The following is a 25,368-nucleotide window of genomic DNA, read 5'->3' on the forward strand; positions in this document are numbered from 1 at the left end:
CCGCATTGCTTCTTGGTGTACCTTAGTTTGGACAAGAAGTCTACAAAATCCTAGATGGGCCATTTCCTCCCAAAACCTCCTCAGATTTTGGGGAGCTTCGTTTTGCTGTTTGTTGAGGCTTTTGCCTTACATTTGTGAAGATTCCAGGATATCTTATTCCAAGTAAGCCATGTCAAAAACTTCTAACAATCTATCAACACTGTCGTACTTTAATAGGAGTGGGAGCAACAAGTCAACAACCTAATGAATCAAAAGAAATTTAGAAATTGAATGTGAATGTACATTGACCGATATGCGTAATGAAACTAACATACCTTTCTTTCAATTACAAGACATGAAAATCAACAAAGCACAAAAAAATGGTGCAAAACAAGACCAGCTTTCTGCTTTGGTACATCCACATATCAGCTATCAAGTAGTCAACTTCTTTTCACCTGTCTTACTTCGGAAGGGCGATAGCAATGAGAAGTGACGAGAAGCTGCAGCCAAGTTTTTTGTATCTTAGTGACAACTAAATCTATGAACAACAGTGTTATATGATGAGTTTGATGTGGGCATAGGAGAGAGCTTACTCTTTTGATTGGAGCCAGCAGTGAGGGTTTCATCTTGAGAGATAAGATTCTTCAATGTATGAACTGGTGCAACAACCAAAAATTGATAGTGATCTTGTGGAAAGTACATATGATTAATCATGATTAAGGCTTGCACTTAAATTTATTTATCTGCATAAAACTCATCCTTGGGAGCATTTAGTGGTATATTCCTTTGACTTTACCAATATCACGTGGTATATTCTTTCAAACTAGACTTGGCTGAAAGAATTTTAAGATACCATTTGCTCACTAAATGTTTCATGGATAGTCATATTCAGTGGAACCACTAAGCAGTCCAAGGAACTTCAGGTTCAACTATTCACTAAAAGCAGGGGCAAAAGTATAGTTGCTCTTACCTTCACTGGAAGAGGCAGCATTATCATCTGTCTTGGACCCATTCAAACTGACATGATTTATTTCTGCATTACGTTCACCTGTAGTATGACTCTTTCTTCCAAACTTCAGCAATCGTCGAAACCCTTTCGATGATTCCTTTGCATGAGGCTTCTCCAATGCTTCAGGGATCTCTTCTAGTTTCAAGCTTTTTAAACCAGACACGTGAGCTTTAATGGTCTCTGTGCCTGCTGAATCCGTTACGCTTGATGGAGGTGCTTTGCCGTATTCGGAATTTCCAGTACATGGATCTTCCAAAGATGAGACCCGAGCATAAGGGGCATGGTAGGGCTTCTCAACAATGGTGCTTGTAAGCTTTGGTGATTCCTTCTCTGCATGACTTGCATGTACAGATGCAGCCTGAGAACAGAAGATGATACATAACAAACATCAAATCATGAAACAGATTTCCAACGCGGCAAAAAAAAAATGGTTTACTCATATCCAAGAGTGCAGAATTTACAACAATACAGAAGTTTGCGTTGCCATTCAGAGGCAAAATATTAGTCTATTTTCCTGATGAGAAGATTATCAGAAGCAGATTATCACATTGATTCTGGGACTTAGTAGAAATAATTACAGCAGCAAGGAGGTTTTAAGAAAAGAGATAAACTTAGATGAACCTTTGCTATAAGTTTCATTTATCAATAAAGGAGGTTCATTACAATTCACAAGATTTCCATTGAGACATGAAAGGAGCTATTAACTGGTTGTGATGTATTGTATAATCCAGTAATAAAACATAACATAATAGATTTCAAAACTACATATCTGCTATAAGAACACTTCCAATGTTATACTACCATGTTCATTTCAAATGCACTGCGTACTTATTCTAAGTCTTAAATCTCCAAGATGAATTTACATGACAATTATTTTACATGTAATGTGCATTGATATACCAGTCAACCATTTCTAGTCACTTACCTCATGAAGCCCAGGGTGCTTTGGTAACTGGTACTCAGTGTGTTTTCTACCAATCCCATCCATGGTAAGTGGTGAAACTGGTGCTCGAATAGCAGCATAATCCACCACAGTATCTGTTTTCTCCCCTAATTTATAGTTATTAGAGTATCCATCTTGTACTTCTATTTTGTGCTCTGATGTGTGTACATAGGGAATGGAGGGCTTCTCACGCTCGAGCACAACAACAGTCTTCTCAATTATTGGATTGTCATCCTCATCACTATGATGTGAAATTTTGTTTCCATTCTGTTTCAGTTCATTGCTCTCTGAAGTTGCAATGGCCTTGCTTTCGTGCATCTTCTGTGGAATTTCTTTTGCTGCTGAATTGCCAGGGGCAAAATCATGCCCTTTAGTGGTTTTGGTTTTCAGTTCTGGAAGAGATGCCGCCTTGCTTTTATCATGGTTCATGATGGCAGATATTTTCTTGATCTCAGTCCCACTGGATAATTTTGGTTTCAGTACTGGTCCAGTTTTTCGTGGTTTAATTGAAGCATGATTGCTGCTACTTACTTTTGGCTCTGATAATCTTCTAATCCTGGCCATCGACGCCTTTGAATCGGGTGTTACACCACTTTTCTCGTTCTTTGGTTCAGACAATGACGATAATGACAGAGTTAATCTATTTCCAGCTGTGCTAGGTCCAGTGCTCAATTTGCTGGACCTAGAGACTTTCCGAGAATCACCCGATCCTGCAGAAACACTTTTGATGGAGAACCTTTGCAGAGGTGACAAGGATCCAGGCTCTGAATCACTGAATTTTGATCCTCTGTGAGAGCCTGGGGAAAGTTTTGTAGGCAATTGTTTTCTGGTTTGCTGCAATGCTGGCAGAGCAGTTGTGGAACTGCCTCTAGCAGCAATTCTCTTTTGTCTCTCTAACTTCAAAGCTTCCAGTCGTTTAATCTCTTCTTCTTCCTGAAAGAGAAAAGAAATTCCAAATCTGAGGATAACTCCTAATGAGCTAGCTAGTAAAATAGATAAATCATCCCCCATGGGAAGATAGAACGAACCCATGGTAGCACTGGTTGGAGCCTAGATCAGCACCCCACTTTGCTGAAAGTATTCAGACTTTCAATGTGGAGTTGAGTGCTCACTAAAAGGTCAAGGAAAAGTACCTTCTCTTTCTTCATTTTCTGGAGATCAGCTTTAAATGCTCTTAGCTTCTCAGCACGGGCTCTTGCTTCATCCAAAGGACTCAACTTTGAAGGCTTTCCTTTCCTTATTGGTCCTACCGTCTTCTTCCTATCTGAAGTATCTGGAATGAGTTTTGGTTTCCGGTACTTGTCTGACTTCATAGAGCCTTGCCCAGTTACCACCTTATTTTTCTTATGTAGTGAGGCCTGCATATCATAATCTAAAGCAGGATCATAACCGATTGATCCCTTTTCTGTCCCACGTTCAGGCATCAAACTTAAATCATCTGGTTCATATTTGACTTGGCTTCCAACCCTGTTAGATAAGTTTTCTGTCTTCTGAACTGTTGATGGGAACTCAGAATCCACATCGATAATGTTTCTTCCCTCAGTTACAACTTGATCTAGTGATGTTGACCGTAGTGAAACTACATATGAATCGTCATCCATATTGTTGGATGATCTCCTGTCCAGATCACCTTTTGCAGTCTCAAAACCATTAATAGCTAGTGGATCTGATGATGAACTTCTATAACCTGACTTGTTTTCTCGTCCATGAATTACAAAATCATCATTTGCATTCATCCTACACCGACCTCTCCCGCCATCTATATCCACAGACTGTAGATCCATTTGACCATTTACAAACCCTGTACCATCATTAGGCTGGCCCATTTTTCTTGATATCAACAATTCATCTTTTGATGCATTAGTCATGCGGGTCCAGTTTCCACTAATTTTCTGCATATCTGTCACATCCCCTTCTTGAATATCACCTGGATCTCGTCCATCAATAACTAAGGGATCATCACCCATTGTATTTTGTCGCCTTTTTGCTCGAACATTCTTTTCCATTGCAAACATGCCTTGATCAACAGCACGTTCAGCTTCATCAGCATCTTTTAGCAAATAATTTTGAAATGCTTTCCAGTGTTCACCATCATCCTCCTTCCCATAAGATGTTCTAGCCACATCTGACGAGTTCAGTTTATCCACAGATTTTTTATGGCTTCCCTTCCTTTTTGAGGATCTCAGAGAGTTCCTATGCTTGGAATTCGTAGTGGTGTTCAATAAAACTTCATCTTCCTCGTCATTTTCAGAACCAGAAGCTGATTGAGATTCACTGCCAGATGCCTCCTGTCTCTTTGAAGTAATGTAGTTGATGTTCCGAATAACAACCGTACCTGATTGTCTTTTACCTGAACGACTTCCCTTCCTCCCAGGTTCTCGACCTCCTGAAGTTTCCTTCTCTTCTGTCTCATCCTGAGATCTTGTTCTCAAAGCATCCACTTCCCAAGCTTCAGGTTCAGTATTGCTATCCATTGAATGCCTTCTGTGACTCATTCTTTGACCAGCATTGATTCTAGGATCCTCCCCTGATGAATATGGTGGCTGAAAAACTGGGCTATTTCCTGGATAATTCTGGTAGTAAGGAATGCCTTGCATGGGATACCCTGGAAAGACAGGCACTGCTCCAGGTGGAGAATGAATGGGCCAAGGAGGAAACATAGGATGTGGAAACTGGCCTTGAAAATACTCCTGCTGGCCTGGTGATGGTTGTTGATCTATTGGAGGCCGCTCATCTGGCAGATTAGTTGAAAATTGTTCAATAATTGGATTTTTAAGGAAAACAAAGAAATAAATGAAATTCAACGCCACAAATAATTACAGCAAGGACATTCCAAGTTCACCATTTTTAAACATGCATGCTTATAAGAAAATTGTCACGCGACTGGACCTTCTTTTGTCCAAATTGTTTTTAGCTGCTATTGGAACACCCTATGTGATGTTGACCTCAATAGCTGCACCTTTGTTCTTAATACAAAGAAAGCATTATTCTAAAAAAAAAGGGTGCGCAAATCCATGAGCCCTTGAAGTTAGCCAGTCCAGCAGATTACAGTCAGTTGTTTGTTTTAAGTGAAAAGTAAGGCTGAGGTCAGGTCTTGGGCTTTTCCACTCCTTGAGAGGTTTACTTAAATCAGTATCAGATGTATTCCTTTCCGATTCCCATGACATTTAATTTCCATCAGATAGCGAGACATGTAATTGAGTTGCAATGACAATAGAGTAACTCTTCATTTTTAGGGAACTACTTACATTTTGAGTTCATACCTGCAATTGGGTCAGCACCAGCTTTCCTTTTACTATCAGGAGTTTCAGGCCACTGCTTGTTTATTGTATTGGAAAGAACAATGCCCGACGCATTCATGGAAGAAAAGTCAGACCTGCTAGACATTGCTTCAGCTCCTTCAATCTCAACCCACTGGCCAGTTTCATGCTTCCTTTTCCATAATTCCATGAATCTGACACAGGCATCCCTGTTGACATTGATGAATGAAACCACATTAGAGATTATCCTCTAGGAAATATAGCTATACCACAGACCAATTTGTGGTCAACGTGAAAACAAAATATAGAGAATGCATAAAAAAAAGCTATTTACATCAAGCGTAAGGCTCCAAAACTTTCAGCAAATGATATCAAATGTGCCATGTGATCAATGTCAAAACCAGCAGCCACAGCACGTGCAAAGGCCATGCCCTGCTCTTTCTGCAGCAAAGTTTTTCGTGTCTCCAGAGCTTTCATAAGCTGAACCCTAGCATACACAAACCAAATGCAGTATTTGAATAATATTCTTGCTTTTGCTGGTGAATCTACATAAACAATGGATTAAACTTAGAGATGCATGCAGTATTTGAATAATACTCTTGCTTTTGCTGGTGAATCTACATAAACAATGGATTGCACTTAGATATGCTAGCAGTCATGAAACTATCACATTTTGATATGGTACTAGTCTGGTGACTCTTCATCAACTACAATTATTATTTCAAGAATGCGAGCAACATGCTCCTTAACACAAACTTTTTGGCATTCTGTGAATCTGCATTACAATGACAGAAAATGAAGTCAATATAGAGGTTTTGCAGAACAAGAAAGTAATTTTACCCTGCAATCTTATCTGACTCTTGGTATGTGTCTTGAAATCATGATACAACTTCTAATACCCTTTATGTAGGATTTTATATTGGGTAGAAGAAGACAATCATGATGAAATTTGCAGTAGGGAACTGAAATGAATTTGGTAATTTGTATAACTGCAATTTGGCCCATAGATCTTTAGGAAATTGAAATGAATAGTCACATTGAGGATTGTGATTTTGAAGTAAAAGTTTAACAATTATACATAAATTCGTTTTTCATCATAATCTTGTTATTTGTTACTCATGACAGCAATCAGGTATGTGAATTTTGAATCAATCAACTTCCTTCCATAAATTAATTTCTTTTTCGCTATCCAGTTACTCATGGGAATTATGATACTTACTTGGAATTTCCTTCCTGCACAGTCGACCCATCTGCTTCATGTGGATCTGAGCCAGGCTGCAAGAACACAAAGAGATGAAATTACAGAAAGAAAATGCCAATAATTCACTATGTGATAAGGATTATTAGTGACCAATTACCTTATAAAGGACAATGGCTTTTTCCTCACTAGAATCTGTCAGAGGCTTGCTACCTGTCAAGAGTCATCCAATATAATCCAAAACCAACAAAAAACAGCACCGCAGCTAGACAATTATATTCTTAACCATTTAGTTCTTAGGATAGAAAATGTGATCAAACACTTTACTAGCATTACCGTAACTACTTAACACCAAGAATAAACAAAAAAAAGAATGAAAGACTACTAGGTAAATATACTAAAAAAGAAATGCCCCGTTCCTTACACCCACCAGAAAGGATATAAAAACAAAGAAGAAGAACAAAGTTTTATTGACCACAGTTTAGAAAGAAAATTATGAAAACACTAGAAGCAGAAGACAGGATCGTAAAAGAGTTTTTAATACAAAGACAAACACAAGGCCAGAATTCTTTTGCAACAGTACCTTCAATGCGCTCTACAGGTTTTGCTTGATGATCTTCTACCTGTGGATAAAAAAGGACAACCAAAATTGAATTCTAGGCTCTGACTTTGCATCATGAGGTGCTTCACGATTGTACTTACTGAGCTCAACCCCGTATCATTGTTGCTTTGAATTGCAATTCCCTTCTCGATCTGCAAGATCTCAGATTCTAAATAGTAAACCCGTTCCAACACCTCTGGTGTACTCACGAAGCGAACAAATCTATATGAACAAAACAAATTAGTTCGCAACATCGATTTGGAGGCAAAATAAAACCAAGATTTGCATCAATTACGCTTGAGAAGCTCAAAACTTACTTAAAGCTGACAACATAAAACTGCAAATCAAATTATGATTAAGAAATCAAACCAATTTCATTATTAAATAAAAGGTACAGTGGCAAATCACATAAAGTTCAAACCCTCTTTCACAAAATAGTCATTTGGCAATAGCAGATATAGGAAATATCTATATCATGTTATTTGTAGTTTATCTTTGTCTCAACCATTTCTCATTCAAGTATTATCTTTTCTCTCTATCTTTCCAAACTCTTAATTAAACTTCGTTTGGAAAAAACATTTATGCATTTTCTCGATCAAAACCAAGAAATTATATATCAAAGATCAATACTCACTACCACCACTAAAACAACAAGTGATATTTAAAAGTGGTAACTGGGGAGCATTAGAAAACAATGTGAACCTCTCAACTGTTCCTTTCGTGAACCACGTTGCATCACTTCCAGGCTCAAGAATTATTGAGTAGCCCCCCTTGGCCACTTGATCTTGAGCAGTTTTCAAGTGGTCAAGAAATGGCTGTACCAACCCAGAAGCTACTTTCTCTATCTTCCCATTTACACATATAATCAAATCACACCTGATAAAAAAATACAGGAAAATTCAAGTTAATTTTCGCCGGAAAATTTACAACCCATTAGTCAATGGCTTGAGCTCTGAAATGTTGACTAGTAAAGCTTCGAAACTTGAAAATAATTCACAACTAAATGTTAACATGAAATACATCATTAGCTTTATCTATAACTCATGAACCCAGATCTTTTCAAGAAGCAAAAGGTTTCCAATGAATACAGAAATCAACTCTCATAAAACCCAAAAAAAATGAAAAGAAAGCTGGTTTATGCTTGAGTGCTCGAGCATTGAGTGAGTAATATTTTTGCTCAAAAGAAATAAAAGGTGATAATTAATATAATAACAGAATCCTGAAAGCTTACACAAAAATTTACAAATACTGGAAGAAGCTAAGCTACGCATGCAAAGAGAGTAAAGTAAAAGAAAAGAGTAGATTACCTGGTTCGAGTTGGAGTGAGTTGAAAAACGGCCGAGTCAAGCCGAGTTGAACACTTCATTCTTAACAAAAAAACTAATCTTTAATGGCCCAAAAAATGAGATCAAATGAGGGGGGGGGGGGGGGAAGGAAGAAAAGAAAGAAAGAAAGAAAGATCAATTTGCCAAAAGAGCCATTGATACATAAAGGTTTCGCTCTCTGTGAAAAGAAGAAGAAAAGTTGCAGCTGAGAGCCCAACAAGGTAGTAAAGGGGAAAGAGAGATTTTGCTTTGGATACCAACTGGGCAGTAAGAAATTTGTCCGCAAGTGGAAAAGGCATGACGTTAATGTGGCAGAGGTAAATAGAGGAAGTGATCAAGGGTAGTTTAGAGAAACCGAACTAATGTTGACATATAAGGACAAAGAGTCTATCAGGATTGGAGTTCAGACAATGATTCCGAGATTTTTAGACTTGAAATTACTAATGTAGCCCTCTGTTTTTTCAACGTTTACCGTTGATGCTTGATGGATGGGATGGCTACCTCCACTGAATTGTTACTGGCTGGAGTTAGTCAACCTCCTCTCACGTGCTTGTACTTTAATTTATAAACGTTTTTCTTTCTTTCTTTTTTTTTTTTTTCTAAAAAATTTCCCATTCAGCTCGGAGTATTTATGCGGTCAGTTATAAGGAATTCTTCTTAGAAATCAAATTCAGTTGATTAATCAAATAAATCTTATTTATGATTCCGAATTTTTTTAAATGATTTCTCGTTTGGTTAGGAAGTATTTGTTTGACTAATTAACATAAAATACTTTGAATAGTTGTAATTAATATGATTGTTTACTTGCATTTCTTCAACATAATTGCTCCATCCTTGATTATCCAATAATTCATTTTTATATCAATTGTTTTGACATTTTTTGAGGTTGTCTTTAAATAAAGAGTTAACATGTAATATTTTAAATTGTGTGACAGTGGAGTGTTAAATGTGTAATAAAGTGATTCAAATATGAGATGACAAAATATTTGATAAGCGTAGAAATCGTATGTGAATGTTAGATAAAAAAAATTAAATTAAATGTAATTTTTTTTAAAAAAAAAGAAGTAAACAATTATTATTTAGGTTGTGTTTGGTTAATATTTTATATAAAAAATACAAAATAGATGTAAATACATGTTGGTGAAAAAGATAGAAATATATATTAAATTTATTTATGTGACAGTTTTAAAGTTGATTTATATATTTTTAGAACATGAAACATGACGAAGACATGTTATTTTTGTCCCTGTTATTTTTGTCTTTTTTACTATGAGACAATTACCAAATATTATCTTAAAAATCATAATTGTTAGTAAATGAAAGTGGTAAGGAATTTAAATAGAAAGGAGAGAAAATAAAGATTTAATTAAATTTAATTTTAAGAGTTAAATCAATTACTAATTTATAATCTTTTTAATGATATTTATTTGAAATCCATATGAAATTTAATTGTTAATAAATAAATAAAAACAAATTAGAAATGAGTCCCTCTGATTTGCTATTTTTTCTTAGATTTGATATTAAAACAATACTCAAAAAATACAAGTAATAACATAAATAAACTCTATTTTATATATATATATATAAACCCTTCTACTGTCTCTGTCCTTCTACTGTCTCATATATCGTGGGTGGGATTGAAACTTCAACTATCACAATTTAATTGAATCAAAGTTTTCAGGGAATTTCGGTAAGAACAAACATTTTTCCTATAAATTATTGTATTTTCTTTTGCATAATTTTTTAGAACAAGCCTGAAATTTCTTCTATGTGTCCTTATGGAGCATCATTGTTTATATTAGCATTATGGAGCATCATTATGGAGAATAATTTCTCGTATTAGCATTTAAGCTCCCGTCCTTTTCTTTTCTTTTTTTTTTTCAATGTAACCCCTCCTAATTTTTTTCCATTTCCTCCTAATTTTTCTCAATATTTTTCTTTAATATTTTTTAGTCGACCAGCCATATCAACTGGATTATGTTAGAACAACTCTCATATTATTTAATTTTAAATCCAGGATAGGTAAAAAATTAAACACAAAGTTTTTAATATCAATTTTATTTTTTTTGTAATTTTATCCTCAAGTTTTTTTTTATCGGTCAGCTGAGATACTTCTAAAATGACCAAGTTAATTGAGTCACGTCATAACAACTCTTACATGGTTTAATTTTAAACTCAAATTAGACAGAGAGTCGAATTATAAGATTTTAAATTTTAACATATTGAGCTAGTTTTAAAGTATATTTGAGAGCGTAATTATGATTACTTTTCAAAATATTTTTTATTTGAAAATATATCAAAATAATTTTTTATTATTTTTTAAAAATTATCTTTGATATCAGCGTATCAAAATAATTTAAGAATACCAAAAAAATATTAATTTAAAGCAAAAAAAAAATTTAAAATTTTGAAAACACTTTTGAAATGTAAAATAATATTAATAAAAATAACAAATATTTATCTACAACATGAATATGAATATTACTTGTTAATTTCAAAAAAAAAAATCACCGAACCCACAATGGAGCGCTTAACTACCTAGCTTTTCCATCGTCTCTCAATTCTTTGTTAATTATCTACAACATGAATATTCGTTATTTCGCATGACAAAGCCAATCTCCATTGCATTTCCTTGAGCTAAAATACTCGCATCACTTCATGAAGCCTGCTGCAAGCTTAACCCATTTGTGATCAGGACGATGGACTTAGCTTAACCTCCCTGAGGTCTGTTAAGGACTCTTTCGTTACTGCCACACTTCCATCTATGCTTAACTAAATGGAAAATAAAAATAAAAACGTACAAGCAATAGTTTTTAGATCCAGTCCAGTTCAAGGTCCGGGTTTTGGATTTTAATCGGGTCATCCAGGTCGATTTGTTTTAAAAAAAATTAAAACGATGTCGTTTTAGTAAAAAAACAAAAGTCAACGAGTTACAACCAGTTTTTAACCAGGTCTTGCCGGGTCACACCGAGTTTTTTCTTCTCTTGTTTTTTTTTCCAACTCGGCCTGATTCCAACTCTGGATCGGCAGAGTTTTAAGACTATTGAAAAAAAGCTGACAACTTAATTGAATTGTTAACACTAGACTTGGCATGTTCAATGTAGGAAGTTCATATGTTAGGTAAGAATTAATTAATAATGCAATAAAAGTAACGAGTTGAATATTGTTGTTCAGGGGCTTTATTTTGTCTATCTTGTTTCCTTATTCGTTAATTGGATCGATCTACCAAAATAATAGTGAAAGAAGACAATCTGGTTGGTACTAAAAAAAGCTAGAGAATTATTAATTTTCCAATTTAGACCTGTAAAAAATATGAATTAAAAGATATTTTTTATACTTAAATATGTTATATAATTTATAATCTTTCTTTTTTAAAAAAAAAAACCCAAAGGCAAGTATAAATTAAGTCAACAGTGGAATTCAAAGCTGACAATCTTACTATGTATATTTGTCCTGCACTGATTGGTTTCTTCTCTTCTCTAACCTTCTTCAATTTCTCTCCTAACTCTTTGATTATAACAGCCTGGGATATGAAACTCTTGATGTCGAAGGTCCATGAACTGGTACAACTTATCCCACCAACCCAACCCTACATTTTTAAACTTTTATTTATATATTTATCTTCCTGGATTGGCAGCAAACCTGGAGATTGCACGGGATTGTGTTGGCTTTTATTTTTCTACTACTCTAGTAACCCTAAACTACCAGGTAAATCCATGATCCAGAACATGATTATATTCATGTTTTAATTTAAATTAGTTTTGATATTGATTTGGACAAACCTAAATGATTTAATGCATTGACTTGCAATCTATTTATATTTCTTAACTTGATTCAAATTCAATCCAGTCAAAATTATTGTTTTAAAAAATTGAATGATATCATTTTGTATGTATATAAAAAATTACCAATCTGTATTGACTTCAATCCTCGCAAGTTTACCCAACAATCTTGTAATCAATGTACTTTACCCGGCCACATCCCGAACTTTGAGTATATAAGCATCAGCTTATTTCCTTGTTTTGAAGCAATGTCCCGTATGATTAAAAGAGTTTTACAACTCCAATAAGTATAGATTAACTAGTCCGGATCTAGTTTTGATTCTTAGAGGTTATCAGTTCGAGCCTTATAAATATCAGAGTTACTGGAAACTTACATGATTGTTAACTTCAGAGCCTATTAAATTAATTAATGTGTGTGTAAATTACCCCAAAAATCCACGTTAATAATAATAAAAAAGACTTTACTATTAAATTTGGAACTACATGGATAGTGTCACATAGATAAATTTTTCACTTAAAATTTCAGTACTATACGACAGTAGAGTAAGCATCTACTCACCCTATATATTTATATACACTAATGTATCTTACTCACCTATATTTTTTTCACATTTTAACTTGTTCTAAGCAAACGAAATTAATATAAACAATAAAATAGAATGGTGAACAAAATATACATAAAAATTCTCAACTTTATTATTACCTCAATAAAGAAAATACTTATATGTGTCATGCACAAAACTTGTATACTATATTGTAAAAGTTTTAAATAATATTATGGAAGTTAGAAAGCAAAGATTCATCTCTATTTTTTAGGACATGGTGGGGGTAGTTTCTCCTTATCTTTCTCATGGACTTGGTGACCTCAATTTAGCAAATGTTATGTAGTTTTATATTCATGTTCTCTCATGAACTTAGTGATCTTCATAGAGCATTCTCATTCCTGCCTTATGTTTGACAGCCCATCTCCCACAATTTGAACGGTCCTCCCCGAACTAGATGTATCTTAAAGCCCTCTAACAGTTGGCCTCTTTCACCTGTCTTTTGTCCAAATTCCACACCATACTGTTTTTTTTCTGGAAGAAAGACAATATAAGCAAAATAAAAGATGACCCTGTCCCTGGTTGGATAACATTTATGGTGTAATTATACGTTCTGTTGCGCTGCTTACATAACATAAGAAATTTAAGAGTGTGAAGTTGTTAATTTTAAAAATTAAAAAAATGGCCCTCTCTGCTTTTAATACTAATGGCGATGCTACAGCAAACACCAACAAGATATATTATATGGTTTTGAGAGGTGTAACTTAACTGATCAGATTATTGATTTGCTCTCTAAATATCATCAATTCAAGTTTCACAAACCTCAAGGCCATTGAAAGTTTACATGATCAGTAGTTTTACGGCTTATAGGATTAATCGAGGTGCACGCAAGTTGGCCGAAACATCCATGTTAGTGTGTGTGTATATATATATATATATATCATATGGCCATACTAAAAAAAAATACAGATAATGATTTTGCTCCTCAGTTGATATTTATTTAATCTAAAAAAAAAAAAACTGGATTCTCCGAATTTTTTCTGATGTTGATTTTCATTTAAAAAAAAACAAAAAAGGTGGGAGAATATTGAAGACTGAGCTGTCCCATTGAAATTTAAGTTGAAAAAAAGAGAAAAAGGTTGTCAATGGGGCACGATGGCATGGATCGGGCTTGCTAACCAATAACATGGGGTTAGAGCCCGAGAAAGAAAATAAAGCCTTCGTCGCCGCTACAAAATTTTAACGTCTTGTATCCATTCTGAAGCAGAATAATTCTCCACGTCACCAATGGGTTTGTAGTTTAGTGGCTGGCTAAGAGTCTCAAGTAAAGTGTTAAATCTTGATTTGAATTTCACCTCGTAATAATAAATCTAGGACTGGACCACACAGATAATCTAGTCACGCCACTAACTGATGTCCGGTAATGGCATCAAATATAAATATCATTAATAATCTAGTTGTTTTTAATCAATGAATCTTTGGTTAAATCAAAGTTGACTTTTAATTATGAGTTTATTTATTTGAGAGTATGCTTGACTTATATTATATTTTTTTAAGTGTATATATTTAACCAATTACATCTCGAGTATATGGTTGTGTTTTTCTTTGAAGCAAAGCGATTGAAAGCATAGATTAGGTGTTTGATCATAACAAAATATGATTCATTTAAGTCATTTCATTTACAAACCGGAGATTTACAACATCAGATGTAAATAACCTTGGAAGATTTTAATTTACAAATAATTAATTAATGCATATCTGGCCTAATATATATTACAAAAATCTCAACAATAATCATTACATTAATTCCCGACCTTATCTTTGAAAAATCAGACATGTTTAAAAATAATTTTTTATCCATAATTAAGTTACATTGAGTTTATAAAATTATTTAATTTTAGAGTATACTTCATCGCATCTATGACCAATAAGCGCATGGAGAACAAGGAGTGGGATAATTTCTCCTCTACATAATGACAGAAATTAACAAAATAGTTAATTGATTAAAACGAAACAAAACATGGTATAATTAATCACCCGATGGAGGATTAAGTGTTTTATTTTTTATTTTAAATAAAATTACATAAAATAACATGCATGTCCCTACAAACTTGATCGTTAGGGTTTTGGCATAAAACCCGTGTATCGATCCTCCCTCTTCAAGCTCTACAGCTTCAAAGTCAAATCCAGCGTCTCCGCATATGATCTCTTCCCATGGTTACGTCCGGAGGAGAACGGTCTCTCCAATTGTCGAAGAAACGGCCTGGTGCGATCAATACTGTGAGGCTCTTCCATCACCAGCTTGGGCTGTGTTGGCAAGGCAAAGGGAACATGTTGTGACCCAACTGTGTACTTGTTCCTAGCCAACGATGAACGTTGTGATTGTGGAGTTCTAATAATTGGTTGTGCTGAAGCAATATTTTGTGGGGTGCTGGGACTGAAGGCAGGGTTTCTCTCTGTCGAAGAAAGAAAATTATAGCGACTGTGGCCAAGGAAACCAGTTTGTGGTGAACGAGAAGGAGTCGAAGGACCAAAACTGAAAGGATTGGCAAGAGGATCTGCACGGGAGGAGGAAAATCTGAGACCATTTTTCCATCTCGCAGTCTCGACATCCTCTACCATGTGAGATTCAATATGGTCTATGAGAGCTTGTACACTCGTAAACACATGGTCACATATTCGACAAGCGATTTGTGAAGGAAGCAACGGCCTTTTAGAACCAAGTGTGTTGCCATGCCTTAAGCTCCAACCAAATCCAGCCATATTCTCGACTATGACAGTGAAAAGACTTGATGCTGTGAAGAGACTTTGCAAAGGGGGGAGAGAGAATTCAGTACAAGTATATCTTGGATCCTAGGATTAATCATGTATTTATAGGGAATTTGTTTCAGTACATTTATGGTAATACGATGAGCAGGCATGCCATTAATGTGTTTTGTATCTGCAAAAGCTATGTAGCATAGATTTTGAGTAAATTGATGCTAATTAACATTTTCGACATCATAAAATACAAGGGAGGAGGGAGGATTGTGATTTTATTGAAGAAATCTACGTGCAAAAGCTAAAAAGGGATCACAATCCAGAGCATTAAAGAGAATTTATAAATCAGAATATATATTATATTTGCCTTAATTTGTTGAAGATCTTCTATAAAACACAAGGGAATATTTCTGTTCATAATATGAAAAGGCTCGAGAGTTCATTGTTTTCACTATTGTGTCTTTAAAGGAATTATTATTATTATTTACTATGTTTGGTAAATTATTTATTTTCTTTTATTTTAAACAAAAAAGATTATCAAGATTTCATGAAGTTTCCATTTTTTTCCTTAATTTTCACCGTCATTTTTATTTTATTTTTTGAAAATAACTAATGCCTAGAGAATCTACTCATAAGATATATATCCTTTCAAGAATGAAATCAAAACATTGATTTTATAATTAATTAGCATGGGATTTAATTATAATAGAAGGGTGATCTTAGGAATTGTTGGCTCTGTAAGAACGTGTGTGTGTATATATATATATAATTAAAGCTGTTAACTAGGAATAAAATATTATATGTACATATAATTAAGCAAATAAATTATGCCACATCGTGTTTTTTTTTTTGGGTCATTTATTCACTCCAGATAATGCTTACAATTATTGATTGCATTAATTAGCACACAGAGCAATTAATTTAGTAAGCACAGTTAATTAGATCTTGTAAACTTATTTCAATACCAGTTCTGGCAGGGACTTCATGCAGATCATCTTAATTTTATATATAATCTACTCGAGGCGGGCGATAATAAATGGCTTGCCATTAAATTAGATTCCAATCAGGAAAATCGCTCTGTTTAATTAGTATCTCATTCAAATTCATAGATTTTGATTTTTTTACATTTCAATATATACCATCCTTTTCACGAGTGCCAATATAATATTTCTATCAAAATTCCACCTATTTTTTTCATTTTCTTAATGTTTGGACACCATATTAATTACAAGGGATCCCCTCGTAATTACTATTGTGTCCAATAAAAAAATATTTTCAGATTAGATTAAATTTATTTATTTGGTTAAAATAAATTCAATTAATTAGTAGATAAAATAAATACAGTTGTTTGAAAAAACTTATTTCGCAGAGGATTAAGGTCACCTTTTGCTCTTATACTCTTTATATATAAGATTAATAAATAAGTTTGAAAAAACTTATTTTGCAGAGGATTAAGGTCACCTTTATATATATATATATATATATATATATATATATATATATATATGAAAATATGAACTCTCTTAAGAAACTTCTGATTAACTATATATTATATACCCTTAATTCAATATTATGTTGTAATACACTATCATACAAATGAGTGAATTAATTCAACCCCACATCTAGCTAGTCAATGAAAGGACAATATTATTTCCTAAACATATGCTATTTAATTTATAGTAAAGTACAAATCAATCCCCTTTTCATTATTTTATTATTTATACACCACATAAAACCCTCATCCCTAAGTACAAGAAAATAAACTACTTAAATAACTCATAAATATAGTATTTTATTGATACTTTATTTTGAATATCAAAACTCTAAAAAGGATTAAAAACAAGCCAATGAGAAACATGAAGTGTTAGAATCCTACAATAATTAAATTACATTGAAATAAAATAAATCGAGCCCTAGGTATTATTATAAGCTATTTTTTCTTATTAGCTTACACTGTACTCTTTTAGATAAACACCAATCCAGAACAACTGAAAAACTTTTCATGAACTATTTTACCTTGACGGCAATACCTACTATCAGTACTAATAAGATAGAATAACCTGTTGAAGTTATTTTTAAACTATATAATGTAACTAATTTTTACCATCAAAATTCTAAGAAACACAGTATTGAAATAAAAATAAAAATAATTAAATTACATCATCGAAACTCATCGAATTAATAAATTGAACCTTAGTTAGTTATTTATAGAGTTATTGTCTTAAATATTGTCTTACTCTTTGAGGAAAAAACTAATAAGATTTTCGTTTATGTATGTAATTTAATTTTCATTTATATTTATGTCACAATATATGATAAAAAGAGAGCAATTTAAAATGATAAAAAAAGGTTCATAATAACACACACAAACTAACTATTATTTATTAATTATAAAAAAACTTAAAAATAAGACATTAAAAAAGCAGAAAATATTAAAATCCAGAAATTATTCAACGTCATCAAAACCCACCAAATGGAGTTCATATTAATTTTTATAGGCTACTTTCAGTTCGTTTATTTTTTATGATTGAAAAAAGGTTGTTTAAATTAAAAAAAATATAAGAATATTAAATAAATCCCCTCAAAACTTATTTTTGAGCAAATAATTGTCGTTTATTTTTTTTAGTTTTTATGCAAATAATTGGATAAGAATATTAAATAATTAACAATATAAGAATATAACTCTGGTTAAAAAAAGAAAAAACTTGGTATTTATAATTTGCTAGCAGACTCCTCTATAGTGGAAAAGATGAGGTTCATGTTTGGTGGATAGCGACGTCATGCTAGAAAAACTAGTATTTAATAAATCATATTTTTGCCATTTTCAAAATGTACTTAAATGAAATCCCTTCATTTTGGACCCCAGAGGGGAATGTGACAAACATGACAAAAACTCAAAAGCATCATATTAAAGCTTCGTTTAAATGCCCAGCATTTTGTTTATTTATAAAATTACGATTTTTATTTATTTATTATTGTTACTTTATTTTGAACAGAACAGTTTAGATGAGTTCAGCATCAGAGAATAAAAAAGAATTCAATTCCATTTTATTCCGTTTTTCGCTCCATTGTTGAATCGACCTCTGCCTGAACCACAGCTAAGATTATGTATATAGTGGTAGAGAGGATGGCCGGAGTTCATACCGGTCTCTTTGCGGAAGTTGTAATTTTTTTTTCCAGAAAAATTCAAGTATTTATTAGAGCTAAAAGCATCTCAAATATATGAACAATTCCTACCCTGAAATGATTCTTCTCTTTTAAGAATTGAGTCCGCTTGCCTTTGTATTGCCAATCCTCCAGAGAGATGGATACAAGACGAGTCCCAGTCTTCCAAGGCGAGGATTCCCTGATCTTTTGCTGTGATGGAAACCTAATGGTGGGTATGAATATACAGTAACTGGCGACACACCATTGTAGTCCCAACACTGATAGAAATACACAAGGGAATTTTGACCCCTTGCACAAGTAAATCTTCGTACCAGACAGGTCCAGTGCTTATTTCCTCTTTCCTGTGCCAATAGACAGGAGTTCAAAGCTCCTAAGTGCATTGCCACGACCACCACTTGTGGCTGAAGCACGAGTAAAAGAAGATGATTTTGACTCAAACCCAGGTTGAACCCTTTGGGTTGTTGACAGGCGACCACTGCTTGAGACCAGCCGGCTTGACCGATTCTCACTAGGCTCGCCAGAAGAGCTTGGCCGGCTGCTTGACATGACAGCCCTCTTTGAAGTGCTTCCATTTCGAGATGATGAACGGGGCCTTTCTGAATCAGGATGCTGTAGAAAGGGCGGGGATAGAAGAAAAGTAGCAAGCAGTTGAGAAGTGAAGCTAAAATCCAGGGCAAAAGGGCGACCAACTCCACCAAAATTAAAAGGTATATAATTTCTCTTGCAATACTCACCACATCCTTGGATGATGGCGCATCATCCGAGGACCTGTGCCTGGACTGATCGCCGTGCAAAGCATGTCCAGAGCTATTCCTTCGAGCAAATGCCTCAACTCCACCAGAGAATCTGTCTTGGACTTCCTGGCCTACTGGATAAAAATACAATTGTCTCAAACACGAGAAAGTAGCCCAGGAATCTCTTTTTGTCAAAAGTGAGGGGGCAACAAAATAGTACCATGAATGTCATGCTAAATATTAATCTATACTAGGGAATAGCAAAACAAGCAACGAATGAATTACCCATCAACACTTCAGATATCATGTACAGGCATTCATCAGCAGTTCACTTGATCAAAAAATTAAAGAAAAAAATTGTTTGTTAACTAAAAATCAGAACAGACCTGATGGCCGTTCCACTCTTTCTGCAGATGGCCCTGGGTATACAGCTGGTTTGCCACTTGGCTGTTAAAAGAAGACACGGAATCAAGAATAATTGGAGAGAGACCAGTTCAAAATATTTTTTCCTACTGAAATCAGTCACAAAAAGAATTAAGGTATACTAACTCGTGATCTAGAACTTGAACCAATCTGCGGGTACTTCAACATGGTCCAGTCAAAAACATAATCAAACTGATACCCTGCAACAGTTTAGAAACCTATATTAGGTTCTAAAATTTGGCAGGACCCTAAACTAACAATTGAATTTAGAACCTCAGCAACATATTTAAAATAAAAATAACAATTAAATAGTAATTAAAAGCATCATATATTCTGGAGCATGAACAAACCTTCTCGAATAAACAAGTCGCGGAAAAGTCTCTTCAGGTATGAATAATCAGGTTTGTCTTCAAACCGCAGTGAACGGCAATAATGAAAGTAAGATGTAAATTCTGAAGGATAGTTCTTGCAAAGGACCTGCAAAGTAACCATTATACTTCATATTCCACCAGCATGATAATCATTTAAAACATTTATTAAGGCAAACTAATTGTTTAAACACCAAACTGGTATCCTTGTACACCAGTAATTCTCCCCATTGTGGTTGTGTATCATATGCTACACCATGAAAAACATGTGCTTGGAGCAAGCAGCTTGCAAAAGCAAATGATTGTACCTCTATAGGAACAAGCATCTTCTTTTCACTGATCTTGTCATATTTCTGCTTTTTATTACCAGCTTTCAAGCCCTGCCATGGAAGGCTGAACTAGAGAAATCACCAAAAGAAAAAGGATCAAACACATATTAAGATTTACAAATAGGAGGGTAAAGCAAGTCGAGTAAGTTCTTAACCTTCCCCTCAAAAAATACATAAGCACATAACCAAGGGATTCCAGATCATCTCTTCTGCTTTGCTCTGAAAGTAAGAATGGCATAATAATAAGATCAAATATAAAGATTTGAAAATGTGCTAGCAACATCCAATAGTCATCTTACAGTTACAATCAGTTCACTCACCAACTCCAAGATGAGTATTAACACTAGCATAGCGAGCCGTGCCTGTGAGATTCTTGTTTTCCCTGTAACAAAAACTTATTACATATATCATGATAGACAATGGAAAGAGGCTTGAAAAGGGGAGGAGGTGAGAATTCATCATTACATCAGTATATTAGAGAAAGATGTGCAAAAAAAATGCACGATAACATGTACGGATAAAAACATGATACATAGTGACATTGAATGCTCCCAGGAAAACAGGCTTAAAGACATAAAAACAATAGCAAGAGATAGTTGCCCAAGCAACTCTGCAAAAGTAAGCAACATTACCAACAGTAGCATTCTTAGCACTGCCCTTTTTTGAAAGGAAACATACCAAGCAGAAGATTTCCCTGAATTGCAGCTTTATACCCAGATAATAGAAGCAAGCTGAATATGCATGGACAACTAGGCTCTTGCCAGCAACATTAATTCTAGATTCAACTCACGAAACCAGTTTTTTTTTTTATTGCATTGTTTATTTACCAAACTTGTCAGGCTTCCATTCACAAGTACTCTATGATTAAAAGTAGCTGGAATTTTATGATCGTAGTTGTCAAACTCAACAACAGCTGATCAAACAAAGTACACATGAACTGATTAGATTCACAGGTACTCCATGAGAAACACAGTAAACTATTCATGCGTGATTCTGCTCTTAAGATTCACTGAACATTTAAAATCTCTGTTCCAAGATCTCCATTTTCTTCTCGGAGAAAAACAATAAATTGCAAGCTCCTTCCTAACAGACCTTTTTTTTTATTTCAAATATAATAAAACATCTGATATACAAAAGTATGCTTGAACCGTAAACTACTCATGTTTGATCCTGCTCTCAATTCAAAGTCTCAGTTCCAAGACCTCCATTTTCTTCTGGGGAGAAAACAACAAATTGCCAACTCTTTCCTGGCTATTTTCTTTCCTTTTACTTTTCGAAATAGACTATAACATGGCTAGGTGCCAGACGCAAAAGAATGAATCCTCACAAATTATTAGGACTCTATCCTAGGTAAGCATGTCCTTGGTAAACTTGAATACTGCATTATAACAAAACCATGAGCATGCACATTAAAACATAATATACTTCATTTTTGCTCCAACTGGCTATCAATGAACAAAGGGCAAGATCTAAGAGCTTGGAGGGGGAATAAATTTCATCATCAAACCAGGGTTTCAAAAATGGTATTGATACAGGATCCAGAAACATAAGAAAAACAACACTTTACCTATATGGTATATGCTTGTGTGTTTGCAGATCTCTGTACTTTTTTGCAAGGCCATAGTCAATAATGTAGACCTGTGTTTCAGAGAGGGTGTAGCAAGAAAACAATCCGCGGTAACTATTAGGGCATCCTAAGATATATGTTAAGTAATAAAACCAAACTGCATATGCATATCAGATATAAGATAGATTTTGACACAGCTAAGACATTCAGTAACAGAGTGCAATATTGAATACTGACTTAGCAAGTCAACCCCATTTGAGGATTGTAAACTGACAAGTGCTGCTCAAATGGAAAAAGCCTCATTTTTTTTCCTATTGCCAACGAACTTCAAATCTAAAACCTCTAAATTGCAAAGAAGTTTTTCCCATTGACATATTTACATTGTCCCCTCAACTATGAACTAGTAAGCTCACACCTTTGCAATATCTAACAATTCTATTTAAATTGAACATAAAAAGGAAAAAGGAACATACCTGATTTGCTTTGCGCCCTAAACCCATCAAAAAGTTGTCAGGCTTGATGTCACGGTGAAGAAAACCCCGTGAGTGCATATATTCAACTCTATTTATCTACATTAAGGAATGCGAAACAACAATGAGTATAGCAGCTACTAAAAAAGCATGTGTTCTTAACAATTGATATCCTAATAAAAAAGGCAGGCCTTTCTTAAAAATGGGCATACTTACTAATTGATCTGCAAGCATCAACACCGTTTTCAAAGATAACTTCCGATTGCAATAATTAAACAAGTCTTCAAGACTTGGTCCAAGAAGGTCAATAACCATGACATTGTAATCAACCTCAACACCAAACCATTTGAGATGAGGAATACCCGCTTCACAAGGATGAAGAAATAAATAAATAAATAAATTGACTTTTGCTCAAGCGAAGAAAAAAACATATCAGCTAACAATAAGGGAAAAAAAAAGGAAAAAGGAAAGAAACTTACTTCCTCCTTGAAGTAGCATGTATAGTTTTGATTCATAATGAAGCTGGGGGTGCTTGGTTTTCACAGATTCCTGGGAATATCATAAGAATATGTATCAGCTACAAAATGAAAAGTGCAAATTACACTATATTATAACATATATATAAAAAAGGACATAATACATGAATCTACTTGATTACATCCTCAGATTTAAATGAACAGAAAAGGTCAGAATTTCATATTAAAACATCCAGTCAAAACAACCTTAGAGCAGGCTTAATTCAACAGCAGGCTTTTTCCCTCAATATGGTATAACATGGAAAGTGCAACGCTCAAGAACACACCGACTGCAAACTGGAAACTTTTTACAATATCTTTTGCTCACAGTAACAGTACATAATCAAAGGAATAGAATTATTCTTCTACATATACACAAAATGACCAAAAGCGTCGCTAATTAGAAGCTTCCAATATCTAAAGTACAATATTTGATGTTTCCAACCAATGCAAATAGACCTCGGTCAAAAGCTAGTAGGACCAGGGTACAAGGAATCACCAGCCAAAAACAGAAAACTTAACGACTTTTTATTCAGGGATCCTTTTGTTTTAAGAACATAGTAGAGGGGAGCATTTAGCATTGCCACTGAGAGGATCATTTGGTAACATAAATATAATGAATTGATTGAGGAAAACATTAACTAGCTACTAAGACACCAAGAAGAAGTCCTCCACTTGGATAACCAAATTCACAATCCATCTTAAGTAAGTAACTATCTAAATTTCTCAAAACCAAAAAAGCATTTGGAGAAAAAGAAGAAGAAGAAGCAAATTCCCTATCATCAACTATAAATTGCTACTTCAAACAGATGGAAACAAACATGATCATCAGCCATCTAGAATATCAAAACATGACAGTTAACTACTATCCAGGAATGCAGGAATGAAGAAATAACAATCTATAAGAAAGAATTGCAGATAATTGCTAAAGATGTAAAACCTACCAACTTAACAGCCACTTCCTCTCCACTCTGTACATTTATACCTGCAAACAAATAAAGAACAAAAAAAATCAAAAACCCATCTAAAGACACAAAAGGAAAGAGTGATCAAAACACTTTGAATTCTACTAAATAAACCCTAAAAATTGCATACCTAAATAAAGTTCACCAAAGGACCCACTACCGATCTTCCGCCCAAGCTTAAACTTGCCACCAATCACACGATCCATGATCTAACAATCTCAATCAAATATTATAATCCACCAAACGAATAAAGGAAAGAAAAAAAAGACCCCCCCCTTTTTTCTTTCAAGTTCGCAGTCAAAATTCACCAACTAAAGTGACCTAAGACTCTTCCTTGTCAAAAAAAAAAAAAACCCAGATCACTGAAAGACCACTCTAAATGATTCAGTAAATGCCTCAAAATTGAAAAGCAAAATAAAAGAAAAGATATCTTTTGTAACCCAATCTACTTAGCAACCGAGCAAACTAAGATGTTACTTGAAAATCTAAGAAAACCCCATTAATCAGCGAAGGGAAACTAGGGTTTGCAAATCACGAAACTGCATTATCTTGAGAAAGTGAAGAGAAAGGAAGTAGAGAGAGAGAGAGAGAGAGAGAGAGGAAGGTAAAGTCTTTGAAATAATTAACGGGGAAAAAAATAGACTTTGGAGAGAAAGAATAGCAGCAGCAGCAGCAGCAGCAATAATAAAGTAGGAGGGAGAAAGAGAGAAAGAGTATGGGGTGGCAACGATATGTGCGGCAAGAATTTGGGGAATTTTAAAGATCTGGCTAAGACAAGGATTGTGTTTTCTCGAGAAAATTTGGAGATTCTGTGAAGAAAATAATACTTACCAAAAAAGTGATCTGAGAAAAAGTGGATGCTGTGTGTGTGTGTGGTGTGTGTGTGTGTGTATATCTATATATATATATTATTTGCGTTTTTCCATTTTATAGTTGTAGTTACCTCGCAGAAGTGGCATTGGTAGTACCAATCTCTACCTACTTTATTTATTTTTTTAGTTTTGTTTTGTAGTAAAGAGGATAATGGGATTATTTTTGAAGGAGGGTCATTTTCTTGTTCAAAGCCTAAGGTGAAGACAGTGTTTAATAATTAATTATTTTATTTTTTAAAAACAATTATTTTTTTCCTATGAAAAAATAGTGCGCTTGTCAATTTTTTTTATTTATTAAAAACATATATATTTTTACCAGTCTTTTTTCAAGTATTTTGTTAGCTCTAATTTGCTTTAAAAGCAAGCAAATTGCTTTGTTTTAAAATCAAAACAGGATGCTGGTGTTTACCCTCTTCACTGCCATCCTAATTTTTTCGAGTAAACAGTACGCAAGAAGCATGCAAAACTCTTCTCGATAAAAAATAAATTAATTAATAATGATGTCGATAATGAGCTTCTCCATAACGTCTACTCGTAAAAAAGTCTGAAATAGTAATA

At 34.1% G+C, this 25,368-nt stretch overlaps 2 protein-coding genes across 6 annotated transcripts; both read right to left on the reverse strand.

Moving 5' to 3' along the window:
- Nucleotides 1-131: 131 nt before the first annotated feature.
- Nucleotides 132-8,542, reverse strand: LOC133706086 (COP1-interacting protein 7-like). Of its 3 annotated transcripts, XR_009844435.1 has the most exons (14): nt 8,298-8,542; nt 7,693-7,866; nt 7,092-7,212; nt 6,973-7,012; nt 6,550-6,602; nt 6,411-6,466; nt 5,526-5,678; nt 5,180-5,400; nt 3,065-4,665; nt 1,914-2,864; nt 950-1,346; nt 573-635; nt 315-479; nt 132-240 (listed from the first exon to the last, which is right to left on the reverse strand). XR_009844435.1 is itself a non-coding variant. In XM_062131617.1 (13 exons), the coding sequence occupies exons 1-13, from the start codon at nt 8,354-8,356 to the stop codon at nt 412-414; spliced, it is 3,942 nt and encodes a 1,313-aa protein (XP_061987601.1). In that variant the 5' UTR covers nt 8,357-8,542; the 3' UTR covers nt 245-411. The 3 variants fall into 3 exon arrangements, 2 of the variants coding, with proteins under 2 accessions (XP_061987601.1, XP_061987600.1); XM_062131617.1 differs by lacking the exon at nt 132-240 and having other exon boundaries at nt 245-479; nt 5,195-5,400; XM_062131616.1 differs by lacking the exon at nt 132-240 and having other exon boundaries at nt 245-479.
- Nucleotides 8,543-18,550: 10,008 nt separating this feature from the next.
- On the reverse strand, nt 18,551-24,825 carry LOC133705403 (casein kinase 1-like protein 10). 3 transcript variants are annotated; one of them, XM_062130587.1, is made up of 15 exons: nt 24,770-24,822; nt 24,069-24,147; nt 23,918-23,958; nt 22,938-23,007; nt 22,675-22,823; nt 22,462-22,557; nt 21,989-22,059; nt 20,742-20,803; nt 20,577-20,640; nt 20,401-20,485; nt 20,075-20,201; nt 19,851-19,924; nt 19,688-19,748; nt 19,302-19,435; nt 18,551-19,176 (listed from the first exon to the last, which is right to left on the reverse strand). In XM_062130587.1, exons 2-15 carry the CDS (start codon nt 24,142-24,144, stop codon nt 18,895-18,897), a joined length of 1,392 nt encoding a protein of 463 aa, XP_061986571.1. In that variant the 5' UTR covers nt 24,145-24,147; nt 24,770-24,822; the 3' UTR covers nt 18,551-18,894. The 3 variants fall into 3 exon arrangements, with proteins under 3 accessions (XP_061986571.1, XP_061986572.1, XP_061986570.1); XM_062130588.1 differs by having other exon boundaries at nt 19,302-19,432; nt 24,069-24,825; XM_062130586.1 differs by having other exon boundaries at nt 24,069-24,825.
- Nucleotides 24,826-25,368: the final 543 nt, after the last annotated feature.

Source organism: Populus nigra, chromosome 10, assembly GCF_951802175.1.
Source record: "Populus nigra chromosome 10, ddPopNigr1.1, whole genome shotgun sequence".
In the NCBI taxonomy this organism is placed as follows: Eukaryota; Viridiplantae; Streptophyta; class Magnoliopsida; order Malpighiales; family Salicaceae; genus Populus; species Populus nigra.

Excerpts from the sequence above, each read along its gene's own strand:
- LOC133706086 (XM_062131616.1), bottom strand. The coding sequence starts at position 8,356 with ATGAAGTGTTCAACTCGGCTTGACTCGGCCGTTTTTCAACTCACTCCA. Across the intron at positions 6,603-6,972 it reads ACCTGTAGAGCGCATTGAAG|GTAGCAAGCCTCTGACAGAT; the intron begins GTACTGTTGCAA and ends GACTCTTGACAG. Across the intron at positions 4,666-5,179 it reads TGCAGGTATGAACTCAAAAT|ATGAGCGGCCTCCAATAGAT; the intron begins GTAAGTAGTTCC and ends CTAATCTGCCAG.
- LOC133705403 (XM_062130586.1), bottom strand. The coding sequence starts at position 24,144 with ATGGATCGTGTGATTGGTGGCAAGTTTAAGCTTGGGCGGAAGATCGGT. Across the intron at positions 20,804-21,988 it reads CACAAGCATATACCATATAG|GGAAAACAAGAATCTCACAG; the intron begins GTAAAGTGTTGT and ends TTTTTGTTACAG. Across the intron at positions 20,641-20,741 it reads TAATACTCATCTTGGAGTTG|AGCAAAGCAGAAGAGATGAT; the intron begins GTGAGTGAACTG and ends TCTTACTTTCAG.